The following is a 16,385-nucleotide window of genomic DNA, read 5'->3' on the forward strand; positions in this document are numbered from 1 at the left end:
CTTTACGCTTAAGCCCCCCAGTGTCCAAAACCCTGTGGCCCACATTTGTCTTCATAAACTGTTTCATCAATTTCCTCGAAAGACTGAATAGTCGACTACTGAACAATGAATACCTGGATCCGAGACTAAGCCAGATGATGGCTGGGTTAAAGCTCTGGCTCTCCCCGCTGACCCCTCCAGACCCACTGCCCACCCCTCTTTTCCTTGCTCCATGCCCAGGGGCTGACTTGTAAAGGCCAAGTCCTCAAGCTTCCTTGCCCTTTGGATGTTGGTCAGTGGGGAGCCAGAGAGCTGGAGCTGGGGTCGGAGGAGGTAGTAGGTGTTCTTCCCTGATTCCCTTACTGGATGCCTCGGGCTGGCATCCCCTGAGGGTCTTAGCTCCTGAGAGGGGACCCTCTTTTCCACACAGCCTTCTCCACCTCTGGATTTTGGTAACTGCTCCCTCCTCATCCCTTCAGGATTAGGGGCCTCAGTGGGAGCCTGGCTTTTACTAGTCCTGGCGGGACTTGTGGTTTCCACATAATGTGCTTGTACTTTTGCAAAAAGTCTTTTTATAGAACCCCCCTCAGATAATTCTGAGTGTCATCTATTTCCCTGACTGATACAGTATCTCTTCTGAAAAAGCAGAGTGCATTCAAGTCTGTAGGAAAACCCTTTTCTTAGGGAGGTGATTCTTTTCTCTCTCTGCTTCTTATTTGGCCTAGTTTACAATTTCTAAATAACTAGTTATTGGCATTTACTGACAGTAAATTATTGCAGGGTCACCAATAAATGATAGTACATTGTGAAACAAAATATTTGCTCATATTAGCAAATAGGACATTCTTTGGCTGTGAAGTCTTTTGTGAAGACTTCACACACAGTTGCTTCAGCACACAGTTGCTGCTCAGGTTTTATGTATAGGTAATAGAAAGCACAGTTTACTAACATGGTAAACCAACAGAGTTCAAGTCAGATAATACCCTAAGAATTAGATTTTATTTCTTATTCTGAAAACTTGCTACACAGGGACTTATCTAACCCACAGTGTGCTGTGTTGCTGACTTGATTAAAGTTGCAGCGTGTTTTGTGCCGACTATAAGGTGCGGAAATCCTCACACCTGGCAAAGAATTCAAACTGAACTTTTTGAATATAAGGCAGAAATTTCAAGATACGGGAATATGATTGATATGAAAAATGTCAAAATGTGGTCCTCTAATACACGACAGAATAGAGTGACTTCTGGACATAAATCTCCAATTTATTAAACCATTCACCACAACAAATAGGTATAAAAGTGGAATTGGAATTTTTATACTTGTTTGTTGTAGTGAATGGTTTAATAAAAATAGAAATCACTGGTAATTTCCACCCTTTTAACGATTTCCCTTTTAAAAAAAATACACAACCAAGATTTTAATGTAAAATATTTTGCTTTAATTTTATTTTATGCCTTGATTAGTGAAACATGGAAATACTGATTTTCAGTTTTGGTCACCTGAGGAACCTACCTTCATTTGCTTTTGGAAAAGCCCATTTTCTAAACAGATACAATGTTGCCACAACAATGTGCAGAAAGCTTTTTGGTAATAAAAATTGTTCTTTGCCTCTAAGTGGGTATTTGCAATTATTTTCTCCTAACTAGATTGTAAAAAGGGCTGCTTTAGATCCTGTAGCTTACTCCAGTTATTAGTTATTAACAAACACCCAAGTTTTGAAGATATTTCTAATTAAAAAAGAAGGCATATTCAGAGTACCTTAAATAAATGTTTACTTTTATAGGCGTCTTTAAACTTCTGGATTTTGGTATGCCATTTAAAAATACTTCTAGATACGCATGGAAATTAGTAATACTGCAGCCATATCCTTGCAGACACATCTGTCAGTGTCAAAGGCTTCAAGATTTTTCTTAAAAAAAGAAAACAAAAAAGCAAACACCTCTACTGCCCAAATGGGAGGATTAGATACAGTTAGAAATCCCTCAGGAAAAGTGTTTTTTCTTTTCTTGTTGCTGCCTTAAAAATAGAATAATGACTATTTCTGATGGACAGAGACATAGCATTTTAAGCTGGTGGAGTGTGAAATCCCACAGGTATGTGCATGACTTTCAGAGAGGTATTTGGCGGGGAGGTTAACAAGATGTGGTGCCATTTACAAGCAGTGTTTTACTGTTTTTGCTTGCCCCGCTGCCACAAGTCAGCTAAGTCATAACAAAAGCTTCAAACTGATGCTAAGGAAGGCCATGCCCTTTGGAAACAAGAAATTCCCAATCTGTTTTATGTTATGTTCCTGACATCTTTTCCTGCATTCACTACCAGGAAATAAGGATGAAATTAAATATCAAAATTCTAATCGATGATATCAGTGCAATGTTCAGGAAATATTCATTCAGAAAGATCTGAGAAACCATTCAAAATGGTGGGACATCAGAACCTACTTACACTGCTGTGGGGGAAATGCAGATTTAAAATTATATATATATATATATATATATATATATATTTAAAGCAGAAGTTTCTTTTTGTATTTGGTAAACGTAGGTTCCATAAAGCCAGATGCTATACAGTGCAAAGACTAATGTGGCAATAGTTCTAAGGACAAGTTGCTGCTCAGGTTTTATGTATAGATAACAGAAAGCTCAGTTTACTAACATGGTAAACCAACAGAGTTCAAGTCAGATTAATACCCTAAGGATTAGATTTTATTTGTTATGCTTGAAATTTGCTACACAAGGACTTATCTAACCTATATTTTGCTCTGTTGCTGACCTGATTCAAGTCTCAGTGTGTTCTGTGCTGACTGTAAGATGCACAAGTCCTCACACCTGGCAAAGAAGAGTTCAAGCTGAAAAGGGGTTTGGTGCTTCCTGGTTTGTCCAGGTTACCTGTTATTAATTTATTATTAGCAGCCCAAGAGGAGATATGTGCCCAATGTACAATATCTTATGTTTGACTTATAAACATTATCCCAAAGCAACATCAAATACAGTTCAAAAGCCCAAGAGGAAAGGGGGTAATAAGAAATCAGAACATTGAAAAATGTTTAAAGCATTGTTTTCCAAACACTAACAAAAAAATTAAGTGCAAACTAAAAATACAAATGAGATTTACAGGCACTGTGTGTAGAATGTGCAAAAATTCGCTTAGATTTTCTTTTGTTTTTTTGGTGTTGCTTTAAGAAACTTTATCAAATATATTTATTACAAATATAAAGCTTTCTTTCTCTCCCAATTGAAGGCAATTTAAAAAATTCAAAGTTTATCAATACCCAGTACAATAACACAGGTGAACCAGTCAAATTCATTTTCTTTCTGGAAAAGAAAAACAAACCAATATTTAGGATGTTCAAAGGCTCAACAAAAACCAGTCTAGAAATCACCCAGAACAATTGTTTTGTTGCCAAAGGCTTTTGTTCTTCAAAAGTCACCATCCACCAGCTGAAGATTTTATATGCAGATACCTTGAAAAATTCAAATAAAAAATGCAGTGAATCATTTAATATGTAATTTTCTTGTTACAGGCATAGTAAATACCACTTAGCAAAAGCATTGTATAACAGACAAGAAGGAATTTCCTATAAGTAAACATGAAAGTGGATTAATAGAATTTTTTTAATTTTGGGAAAAATGTTAGAACAGTTCTAACTAATAAAGCTCCTTTTTTTATAGGAAATACAGATAGATCATGGTGAGAGAGCTGAACTTGATTTAACCTATACTTGATTTCTTTTACGCTTTGGTCAGTAAGTGCTTGTATGCTTTTAAGGCTTACATTAAGCCTTCTCCTTTCTGAAGATTAAGGGCCCAGCTCTGAAGATCTCAGAAATTCCTTCATCTGTCCAATTTCTTCAGTAACCATAAATTAGAGTCGGACACAGTACTTTACTTTCCAAAATAATGACAAATAAAAATGGCCAATTTTTTCCTTTGCCCTTGTTCCCAAAACCCTGTAATTTCCACCCGACTCTAAAGGGTACTTCTCCCCACCCCACCACGTACTGGTATTTTGGGGAATACCAATATCTTCATGACATTTTGCTAAGTTGTAACATGCTAAATTTGCTTTGCCACAATAACCTGCAGTAATGAGCATTTGGATTTCAAAGATTCAGCTAGCCTCAGATGGTCATTTTAAGTGCCTGGCCTAATATTTTAAAAAGCTTTTAATTACAAGATTAAGGTTTTTAAACATTTCAATAGCACAGTCATCCCATTTAGTGCTTTCGAAGAATGACCGATTACTCTGTAGAGCTTGCAGTATGCATTTCATGCCAACAGTGTAAAGTGAGCATGAATTACTCGAGGTGGACTTCACTTCTCTCCTCTGTAACACATGAACTGGCAGGAGGTACAGTTGTCTTCATTTACAAATAAACACCCAACTTACCAGATACTTTAACTTGTATTTCTTTCATCATCTTTTGGCTTGGAAGTTTCCTCTGTTGTCTAAAAGGGAAAGCAAAAACCATCCGTGAGCTCTTTCTTTTCTGTATTAAGTATGAGGAGACAGCCTTCTCAGAATTAGGGGACAAAAGGTGGCAGTCAGTGGGGAAAAATAAGATGGTCCTTTCAGTTTCTCTTCTTCATTTGGCCAAAACATTGTGAGTTCTTCCTCCTCAAGTTTATTAGCTAAAAATAACCTTAAGTGATCCTGATCCTCAATGTATCACTCTCAGCTTTATTGTTTTAAGGCTAGGGTAGGTTACAAAATATGCATAGATGTTCTTAAATGGCAATGTTTCATTCTATGGTGATCCTTCCTTTTCCTGTACATAGGGTCACGGTTGTCCAGCAAATCCACTCATCATATAGGGTTATTATGCTTTCTATTATTTGTTTCTATTATTTGTTAAAGGGCTGATTAAGTACTTCATATAACTGAAATTAAATAATAGGCAAATAAGTATTTAATCTGAGATATAATGGCATAATTGTCAATTATCAATGCTGTTTCCTATATCCCTTAAGGGAATCTACTACAGGAAGATTTTAATATATTTTTTAAAAGCTTTGGTGTAACTGGACTATTGTCTTTAAAGCTAGCCCTTTAACTCCTTATAGCCAGGGGATCATAGTAATAATCATTTAAATCATATGTTCTTGGAATTGGAAGGGACCTAGAAGTTGTCTAATCCAATTTTTATTTCTGATCACAGCTTGAGTAGTTTTAATCATAGGAAGTTTCCAACTTCCATGTTCTAAAATCTATATAAACCACATACTATGGTGGTATTTTAATTAGGGCAAGAAACACAGGCAAAACACAGGCAAATTGAGTTGTGTCAAGAACCTTCATTTAGAATTTTAAAGCACCAGTTACTTAAAAAAATATATGTATTTATAATATATATAATATATAATATATATTTATATTATATTTACATTTATCTTATATTTATATATTATTATTATTTATATTTATATATCATTTTTTATATTATTTATATATTATTTTATTTTTAATTTTTATTTATTTTATTTTTTTAAATTTATTTAAAAAATTTATTTTAAAAAATTTATTTAAAAACAAAATTTTTATTTTATTTTAATATTTTAATAATAATATTTAAATTATTTTAAATAATTTAAAATAATATTTTAATATTTTAATATTACTTTTTATTAACTTTAATATTAATATTAAATATTATTATTAATATATACTTTAATATTAATATTACTTTATGTTATTATAAATAATATATTATATATAATATAAATGTATAATACATGTATACACACAAAAATTCAATTACTTTACCAAGGCATACTCTGGAATAGATAGTACTTTAAGAAATCTTTTATTCTAAATAGATTCCAGTAAGAAACTAAATGACTGAAGTGATAAACCCCACTCTATGTAACTGCTAAACTAATTTGTAGTGTATTTACTGCTCCATTTACCTTTGCTGAATCCTTTGCTTTACCTCCATTCTTAGGTGCCTTGGAGCTGGAAGCGCTCTTCTTGCGCTTATCCTAAAGCAAAGGAAATGTAATGAGTCTATGGCTATCATCAATCCATCTAGCAATTAACTAGGCTGCAGTTAAATTAATCCAGACTATTCTGAGATCTCCAATTTAATTAAATAATGGAAGACTCTGGGTGTTTTTTCATGATTTTTTGAACAATGGTGATTGTCAGAGAATTGTTTAAAGCAGGAGGGAAAAGAGGATAGAAATAAGGAGGGAAATGTGGGTGACGTCGATGCTCTGCCAATTCCCGTGATGCATGACTCACCCAGACCTTATTTTGCTAATCAAAACAGAGCTCGTCAATGATATGTTAAATGTTGGCAAGGGTGTGGAGAAAAGGGAACCCTAGTACACCGCTGGTGGGGATGTAGATTGGTATGGCTATGATGGAAAACGGTATGGAGGTTCCTAAAGAAATTAAAAGTAGAACTACTATACGACCCAGCAATCCCTCTTCTGGGTATATACCCAAAGGAGATGAAATTACCCCCTTATAAAGATATCTGCACTCCCATATTCATTGCAGCATTACTCACAATAGCCAAGATATGGAACAACCTAGTTGTTGATGAATGGATAAAGAAAATGTCATGTATATATACATAATAGAATATTATTCAGCCTTAAAAAATGATATCCTGCCATTTGCCACAACATGGATGGACTTGGAAGACCTTATACTAGATGATATAAGCCAGACACAGAAAGAAAAGTGATTTTGCTTATACGTAGAATATAGATAAAATAAAAAGCTCAAAAATACAGAAAATAAAACATGGCAACCATGGTAGGGAACAAGAGGAGGAAATAGAGATATAGGTCAAAGGATACAAAATAGCAGATAAGCAGAATGAACAAATGTAGAGAGTTAATGCATAACACAAGGACTAAGGTTAATAAAATTGTATTAGGGATTTTTGTTAAATAAGTAGATTTTAGCTGCCTTTGTCACAAAAAAGTAATTGTGTGAGATGACATATATGTAAATCTGCTTCCCTACAGTAACCATTTTATTATTTCTATGCATCCCAAAATACCATGTTGTAAACCTCAAATATACACAATAAAATTTATTTAAAAAAAAAAATAGAGCTTGTCTCTATCAGGACTGGCTTTTGTGTGCCAAAAGAGCAAAAACAAAACCCTGTTTTCAGTGTTATGGAGGAGAAATGAACAATGGAAGCAATCAAGGAAAGCTGGAGCAGGTTACATATAAAAATAAAGTCCATTCACCAAAAAAGGCATTACTTACGAGTTACCAGGGGTGAGAGATAGAATGCTGAGGTCGTCTAAAAATTAAACTACCCAATATGGAAGCACTGACAATTCAGTGATCCAGAGCAGTGCCTTACAACAGCCAAAACAATAGCAACCTGAGATCTGCAGAATTAACTCTTCTGAAAATAAGGAGGTACTCATTTCACTTTTCCTTCTGTTTGATTTACAAGAGGGTGTAGCTTAAGGGAAAATGCCTCACACTTGTTGAATTACACAGTCGTTTCTCATTCACTGTTAATCACGTTTTGAGCACCTGCTAAGTACCAGGCATTTTGCTAATGAGGAGCACAAAGGTAAAAGACACATCACTACTGTATAGAATGCACAGCTCAGTGGTGTGATACACAAGCACAGACAGGTAACCAGAGAGCAAGGAGGGCATGGAAGAGAGGCCTCTAACTTTGGCCTGGGAAGGGAGAAGAAGACAGACAAGAAAGTCTTCCCTAAGGAGCTGACGCTTGAGCTGTGCCCTGAGGAATGAAGAGTCAACCAGTTGGGCTGAGCAGACAGAAAAGGGGAGGAAGCTCCAGAGAGCAAACGAGCATGAGAGCGCCTGCTGTAGTTAGGCCCTGCTCTCACTTTAAATGAACACAGACATAGCATTATTGTGGCACAACCATATAGTGTGGAGATATAAAAATGATGTCTATGGAAATAACAAAGTAGCAGTTAGGAAATAAGCAGTGTTTTATAAGTGCACTGTAAGTAAAATTATGTAAAACATACATATAGAAAAAAAGGAAATCCACAAAATAATACTGTTTTGGGGGCAGTGGAATTATAGGTATGTTTTCTTCATTTTCAGGTTCTCTATGTCATCATTTGATTCATTCTACAGTTTAAAAATTATAAGGGCCAGGCACAGTGCTTCAAGCCTGTAACCCCAGCACTTTGAGGGGCAGAAGTTGGCAGATAACTTGAGCCCAAGAGCTCAAGACCAGCCTGGCAACATGGCGAAACCCCATCTCTACAAAAAAGTACAAAAATTAGCCGGGTGTGGTGGTGCACTCCTGTAGTCCCCGCTACTCAGGAAGCTAAGGTAGGAGGATTGCTTGATTGGAAGCAGAGATTGCAGTGAACTGAGATCACACCACTGCACTCCAGCCTGGGCTACAGAGTGAGACCCTGTTACAAGATAGATAGACAGATAGATAGATCAATCAATAAAACTTGTGTGTATGTACACATAAACACACACACATTTCAAAGAAAGTCTATGTGAAAAAGCACAGTACCTTTGCTGTGTTCTGTGAGGTTTCTGTAGTGGAGGGACAGCTGTCCAGATCTCCTGAGAGAGCATCAATGGGGTCTTGGTCATCTGCAGATTTCTGAGATATGAGTAGAAATAACCATCAGTGAAGAAGCAGAAGGCAAAATGCAATATGGGGTATTTTCCCACCTCACTTACAAATAAAAGATGTTTCTATAAGAAAAAAACTTACTGACATTCTATACTAATAATAATGTAAAGGAGATAGAAAAACAAGAAAATCTTGATGGCTTTTTTTCCCTCTACTTTTTAATAAACGTTGCTTAGTATTCTCTGAGCCTCAGTTTTCTATCCTAAAGGGCTTTTGTGAAGACTAAATGAGAGATAAACAATGGTCACACACATTTATATGCATGCTCTGGCGAAGTACCAGGCACAGAGTAGGCATTCAATGTTTTAGTTTTCTAAAATGCCAAATAACCCTATGGCTAGAATAAAACAAAATTTAATGGAAATATATTCCTATGGTCTTTACCTTTGATTCCTCTGATTTCTTTGTAGGTGGCTTCACTGGTTTGTCCTTAAAAAGAAGGCAGACTATTGGTTAAGCATAGATATTTGTAAAGGTTTACTTAGGTTTAGGCAGTAGAGAATCCATTATCCAATGACTTGACTTGGATAAAATGGAGTGTAGACTTGCAATAACTAATAAACCTGGGTCCCCATAATTTCTTTAGCAGCTTTGCTTAATTACTATTCTTTATAATCATATCTATAGACTTGGGGAAAACATATGAAAGAGTCCTGAAAGTGAAAGAAACACTATTTGTGAACCTTCTGCCATCATGTATTGTCACTTATAATTCTACTTAAAGTGTTATACTTGTGTTTTTATATCTTATTTACTATAGTTTATTACACTTAGAAAGTCATCAGGGATTTTTCCCAGTTTCAAAGGCAAGGACCTTAAATAAGAAATTTCCCAAAGAATGGAAGCAGGGTGAGTTGGTACTATCAAAGTGGGAAGGGCTCTCGCAGGATGTGGCATTGCTATCTTGTGGAATACTGAATACAAGCAAGGAGAATTGGTTCCTGTAATAGGAGACCCTGAAGCTGACAGTGCTATTTAAACCAGGAATCATCTCACCAAAATGAATCAGTACAGAAAGAGAAGGGTGTAATTTGGACTTCCTTGTTTTCTGTTTGATGAACAGGCATGGAAAGGGTTATTTATCATCTAATTGACTCAAAAGTTAGAAACCAAATAGGAAAGAGGTGGGGGACAGGCCTGGTTGACCTACGAAAGACTGGTTTCTATCATGTGGGAGACAAAAGGTCAGGGACTTTTTGGCAGAGAAACAGGATTTGTGATTGGGAATATTGCTTTGCCTGTCTTCACTTGCAATAGTGCTGATGGTGATGTAGAAGAAGATAGGGAGACCCCAGGTCTTGGAGCTGCCTTATTAATTTGCCCTATTAATTATCCCAACACCAGCTCCTTTTCTACTGTCCTTAAACAGAGATTGCTTCCTTTGAAATCCTATCACCTTAGTGATTTTTATAGCCTTTTCTTGAAAGAGAGAATCACATTTCTTGGATTACTCTTAAGCATCAGTGACTGACTGAACAGTATTCAACCCTGTTTATACCACAGAGCCTAGCATATGCATATACAATGATATTGGCTCAAATAAATATTTACCTGCTGGTCAGCTTTGGTGACACATTAAAAGCAGTCAGTCATGATATGTCTTTATGCTATTGTAAAAGAGTACAGCTACTATTTATTTCAAGGAGGTTTGAATTTAAAGATCTTTGTAGCATAAATCCGATCTAGCAATTTGCCTCAGTTTACCTGTCCCTTATCATCCAGGAGATGTCTGTATTCAGGTGGGATAGTGTCATCTCTTTCTCCAAGCTTGTCTCTATGTTCAGCTTTTGCTTTTTCCTATATAAACAGTGAGCAGATAGAATTAATATTCATTTCCTCGTTCACTTAGAAAATACATTGTCAAATGTAGCATTCAGCATTTGTTGTACTTTTATGAGGCAAAACATATGGTCTGTTTTTATTATTTAAGCAACAGAACAACACAGATGACTTCAACAGACCGCTAGTTGGCTAAAATATATAATCCCATATGCTTCTGTATGTCAATTCATATCTGTGAATTTTCTAGCTATATTTTAAATGGAAATAAATGATGAAATAATTATCCTCAGAAACCATGTTAGGAGATTAGAACCCAAAGGTATAAAATATCTTTTTCTTTTTTTCTGTATGGTTTCACTTTTCTAATAAAAAAAATCAGGCCACTATACCCTGCCATTTAGAGAGGTCATATTTACAACTTTGCCTATTTATAAGCGACTCTGAAGGACGACAGCTAATTTGAATGGATGTGCTGACTGCTTGTGTTGCATGGGAGGAAGCCATGCATACGCCACACCTACCTCCCAGAATCTCCTCAGGGAGGCTCCGCTGGTGTCTTTGTCACAGATTCAGTGACCTTCCCCTCCAGTGGAGTACAGATTGATTTTTCTACTTCATTATAATTTCATGTTTAAAATATAGGTTAAATTCACATCAATATTCCTACGACAATGACAGAGTCAAGACCCAAGGATTAAAATTTCACTTATTAGTGAATTTTTTTTTTTTTTTACCTTTACTTTATCCTCCATTGGTTTGTTCTCATCTGGGTCAGGCTGCCTTTGTCCTAGACTATCGGAGAGTTTATCCAAGGCATCATCGAGGTCTTTGTCACTCTGCTAAAAAAGTAAATAATGCCGAATTAGTCACTCATTAGCCAAACTGTATCAGAGGCAAATTAGCCCAGGAACTCCATCTTTTCAGGAGGGAACCTGTTTCCTTGGAAGAAAAAGACATCTGGGGCTGGGGCTGGGGCTGGGGCAGGGGAGTAGACAGGGTCAGAGAAGAGAAGGCTAGGAATGGAAGATCAGGAGAAGAGCGGCAGCATCTGTCAACCTCTGAGGTTGGAGGGCCAGCGCCTTCCACCCACCCCGCCCATGTCTTGGTGAAGATCCCCAGGTTAAGAAGGTCTTAGTGGAAGCCTCAGGATCCATATCCAGTGGGTGACCTGGAGGTCACATAAAGGGTCCAAAAGCAAATGAACCAACCATGTGTGTCTTTCATTTAGAAATTAAACACCATTAGAAAACGATATGAAAACAAATATCCACTAATGTTGTCAGATGGTTAGGAAGCAGGATTCTGCAACTATAGAGGGTGAGCGTTTCTTTGGTTCCGTGGGTCCTCTCTAAGACTCTTAAGATCTTGAGGGGTGCATTTCATAAAGTGCAGCATGACCCGCAGTTTGTGGGAAGCCATGGAGCTCGGCACTGCCATCCTAATACCTCCTAGGACGCAAAACCCCAGAGACAATCTGGGGTCAGGAGAGTGGAAGGGGCTTCTCTGCCACACTGGTATGAGTGGCCTGAAAGACTTCAGAGAATTTCTGAACTGGTGGGGAAACCTCTCTTTTCATCTTTAGGAAGCTCATGGAAGCTAAATTACAGAAATGGGAGCTGGTATTCTACACGAAAAAAATTATGGAACAACAATGTCACTGTAACTAAGATAGCTTAATTCCTCTAACATTTATTTACTGTATGATTCAGGCAGCTTATTTAACCTCTTTCGGCCTCAGCTTCCTTGGCCATAAAATGTGAATAACAGTAGTACCTATACTCCTAAGTTGCTGAGAAAAGTAAATGATTGAAAAGGCATTTAAAACAGTACTAGTTGTATGTTAGGACCCAACAAATGGTAAATTATTATTAGTATTATTATAGCAAAATCCTAAGTTTTGTTTCAAAATATTTTTCAACACATTGCATTCAAAATTCCACCTCTAAATGAATTCAATTAAAATGTGTTTAATATCTACATTGTATAAGATACCATGCTGAACTCTGTCCAATACTGTATAGAACTTTCCAGTTGATTTTCAAAGTGTTTTCACATACACTATCCAGTTTTATTTGATGCCCACAATGGTTCTCAGTGAACTAAGCAGGCTTTTTGGAGGTAAAAAGCTCAGGGAAGCTAAGTCAGTTGTTTGAAAACAAATTGTTAAAAAGTGAATAGAACCCAGGTCTTGGGACTGATAAAGGTTTTCCCTGTCATGGCTTAGTCACATCCATGATCTTCTATTTTCTTTGAAGCAGTTTTTCCTGTTGGAGTGATTTTATTACACAGATCTTTGAAAGCATGTCTTCAGATGCTTTCAGTGTATCTAACACTGCTAATAACAATCTAATAATCTCAGCAAAGAAAGCTCCCGTGAATCATCATGGCTTGACTCTTTGATTTCCCAATTTTTTATCTAAATAAAGCTTTATACCTTGTTTTAGTGACATCTTCAAATAAAATGTTAACTAAAAACAAGACTTCTCTGATGGGAAATGTGATCAGAGAAGTGTCACTGGAAAACCTACTTCTTAAAGGCAAAAAAGTTTCTGATTGCAAATGTTTACTGATAGCCTCCATCAGGGCAGAATCTCTGGCCTGAATATTAAGAACTGAAGTGTAAATGGCAGCCTAGGCTATTAATGGTTCTTCCTTTCTGTTGCATGGGGACTTTTTTCATTGTGGGTGTGTTTACACACACATGCACACACACACACATACACACACACGGGGCATTTTACTGGTTTTAAGTGCTTTATTATAATCCAGGATTATAGCTGCTAATGGTAGAGCTGCCTGGGGCCAGGTCTGGGCTTTGTCATTTGTGCCTCTGGATATTTTCAGATGATCCTGAAGCTGACCCAACAGGATGAAAATCCATCAGAATCTCAGACTGCAGCACTAAATATGCTTTGATGCTACATCAAAAGGAATGGAAGCATAGCTGACTTCACTAAAGTTACTTCATCTCCATCTAGCAAATGAGGCACTGTTCTCAAGCAAAGGAGATGGGGATCTGGTTTAGGGCAATCCCTTTATAATTTGATGTTCTGTGGTCTCCTCGGTAATGTATAATTTGGTATTGCACAGGTGATTAGTCAAGGAAGTCTGGAAAAGCTTTGGTCCCACAGCCTTGCCTCACAGCATGTAAATAATTAAAACAATATTGATGCTGAGGTTCTTCTACAGCTGGTATGAAACTGACAAATTTTTACTGGTGTGAATTGGGAAGAAAACAATGCTATTCTATGACATGTTGTAAAATGTCGGTAAAATGTTTGTAGAAGCTCAAACAAAACAATTCCATAAAATACACTTGAGGTTAAATAATGGGTAGTAAATTATAGAATGTATAAGAAAAAATAGGAGAAAATCAATTATCAGGAAAGCTAAAGAACTTTTCAAATCTAGTAATTCAAATATAGACACAATGCACTTTATTGTACTTTCAATTCTTATAAAGCGACGATATTAAGGTCCTTGACTATGTGTACAATGTTTTCACATATATTGTTTCATTTAATAATATCAAAGTTAATCTCTGCCATCTCCCTAAATCATCAGTCTCGGCTCTTCTGAACTAGAAGGTGCCTGATCTTCCTAATAATTCTGCCTATTTTCATTTGCTTTAAACAGGTGCCCTATTTTCTTTCTAGTTGTGGCTGCACAAAAAGAAATATTTATCTCCCAAACAAGATGTGCTGCTTACCGAAGTATCACGGGGTGGGGCTCCAGTGTGGGTGGTTGAAGCTGGGGTTTGGGAAACCACTTCAGAGATGGCAGCAGCAAGTTTAGCATCTTCAAATTTCTTTTATGGAAAAAAATTTTATGAGTGACATGTTGTATATAAAATTATGACCACAATGCCATCACTTAACTATAACTCTTAAAGATAGCTTAATGACTGTTTATTCTCTTGATCCAAATAGACTCATAACATATAATTTTAGAAGAAATTTAAACTCTTCTCTATTGTATTATTTTATACAATTTCCTATTTCTATTTCCTTCTCATATTGATTATTCTAAATACTATGCAATAATATAATAACTTAGAGTTCCATGGTTTGTTTACACATCTCCTGTTGTACATTTAGGTTATTCAAAGTTTTTAGCTCTTTTAAAATTGCTCTGAGTAAGTTCTAGTGAGTAAGTTATGGTGCTGGCTATATTTTGCCAAACTGCCCTCTCAGATGTTGCTAGGAATTCATACTGCGAAAAGCGATGAATACGCATGCCTGCTTTCCTATGGCCTTGCTTGCCAGAATTTGACTTTTATGACGTATTTTTATTTCTGATAATCAGTGTAAAATGATATACTACTATTGCTTGTATATTGTGGTATATGGTGTCAGGTTTCAGGGGTTTTTTTTCAATGTTAAATATTATTCTAGCAACTTTCTGAAATAATTTTTGTTTAAAAAATATTGAATATTTGCTTCATTTCAAATACTCCCTTTTGACAGAAACCTTAGGTATAACTGTTGATGAAAAACCAGAAAAAAGTCCAGAACTCTTTGGTGACTCCAACTATGGATAGCTTATTTTGAAAAAAGAGAATTGTAAATTTTACCGAAAGATGGAGAAAAGCACATTACAACGATACCAACATTCAGAAATTTATTGCAGCATGTTATTATTGGAGATCATTTCAACTAATTTAGATAACTATAAGATACTTATTGTCCATTTATACCCTGTAAAGCAGTTTTAGAATGTAATATTTTAGGTAATCTAAAATGCACTAAATTCATTTTCAGTTATGAGAAATCTTTGCTTATATGACAAATGAAAAGAATAACAAGTTGTCAAATGAAAAGAATGACATATTGAAACATTTGTATTGTCTCTTCTTAATCTATCTGATTGACTTATTATTTAAGCCTTTTAATACTAAGTATGAAACAACCTATGGTCTGGAAATTTGTTTTGCAAAGCTATATGTACATGTTATTTAGTTCATCTAACACTACACAAAAGCATAAGATGATTTTTCACTCTTTTTAAAAATACTAAATCATATATGTCCATTTCTCAATTTTTCCAATGATTATGCTTTGATCAACATTATTGTATTTTCTATTTATTATTACTGTATAACATATGCTAGTGTTTAGTTGGATTAATCTTACCTAAAAGTATTGAAAAACGCTTTTCAGTATTTTTTTCAAATTTTATACATTTATTTTTCAAATATATCATTGAATAATTTTATTGAGTTATAAAAAGTATCTTATTGCTATTTAATAAAAAATTAACATAAAAAATGACTTGAATTGTCATCATTCTTTTTAAGATATTTAGTTAAACTGACAATGTATGGCCTACAATTTTTTTGTGTCCTTATTTTTCTGATCATTTCTCCTTTTGTAGTTTACGTAAGTCTGATCTCATATTAATTACATTTTCTCATCTGTTGTTACTAATAAACATGGCATAATGTTACTTACAAATGTATTATCTACAAGTAGTGCTATCCACAAATATATTCAAATGTTCCCTTTTAATGTTTGTCATTTCTTTTTCTTGTGTTGTTAATGATTCTTCCATGCGATAATAAGCAGAAATGACAATAAACTTTTCATAGTTTCTGCTTTTAAGGAAAATGCCTCCATGATATTGAATATTTGATTCTGAAAACTAAAGACTCTTTAACACGTTAGGGGATTGCCTACTTTTTAAAATGTTTTTATTTATAATATGAGTATATGTAAAATTTTAAATAGATCTTTTACATGGACATAAATAATTGTTTCTATTTGATATACCACTACAATATATTGACAATTTTTCCAATAATCAATCAATACTTATAATGGCAAATAATTTCTTAACTGTTTGTTATATTCTATGTATGTTGTATGTAATTTTTACATCTACATGTTTAAGTAACTTTAGCTGATACAGTTATATTTGTCACGTTTTAAGATTAGCACCATAATTACTCATAGAAGCAATTAGGTGACCCCATCTTTTTCATGACATATTTATCCACATAAGAACTGAGTGTTCA

The 16,385-nt window shown here is 35.2% G+C and overlaps 1 protein-coding gene across 19 annotated transcripts in view; it reads right to left on the bottom strand.

The window, feature by feature from the left end:
• Positions 1-1,394: 1,394 nt before the first annotated feature.
• Positions 1,395-16,385, bottom strand: part of CAST (calpastatin) — a 112,789-nt gene continuing 97,798 nt past the window's right edge. For 14 of the 19 annotated variants that reach the window (XM_050795409.1, XM_050795392.1, XM_050795398.1 and 11 more), the window contains 8 exons: positions 14,082-14,180; positions 11,107-11,211; positions 10,295-10,387; positions 8,975-9,019; positions 8,465-8,557; positions 5,883-5,954; positions 4,366-4,424; positions 1,395-3,439 (listed from right to left, as the gene is read on the bottom strand). In XM_050795409.1, coding sequence (XP_050651366.1) covers positions 4,374-4,424; positions 5,883-5,954; positions 8,465-8,557; positions 8,975-9,019; positions 10,295-10,387; positions 11,107-11,211; positions 14,082-14,180 — 558 coding nt within the window. In that variant the 3' untranslated portion in view covers positions 1,395-3,439; positions 4,366-4,373. Of the gene's footprint in view, positions 3,440-4,365; positions 4,425-5,882; positions 5,955-8,464; positions 8,558-8,974; positions 9,020-10,285; positions 10,388-11,106; positions 11,212-14,081; positions 14,181-16,385 lie in introns of those variants that run through there. The other 5 variants (XM_050795405.1, XM_050795401.1, XM_050795391.1 and 2 more) reach the window with 2 other exon arrangements.

The sequence above is a fragment of the Macaca thibetana genome, chromosome 6 (assembly GCF_024542745.1).
Source record: "Macaca thibetana thibetana isolate TM-01 chromosome 6, ASM2454274v1, whole genome shotgun sequence".
NCBI classification, from domain to species: domain Eukaryota; kingdom Metazoa; phylum Chordata; class Mammalia; order Primates; family Cercopithecidae; genus Macaca; species Macaca thibetana.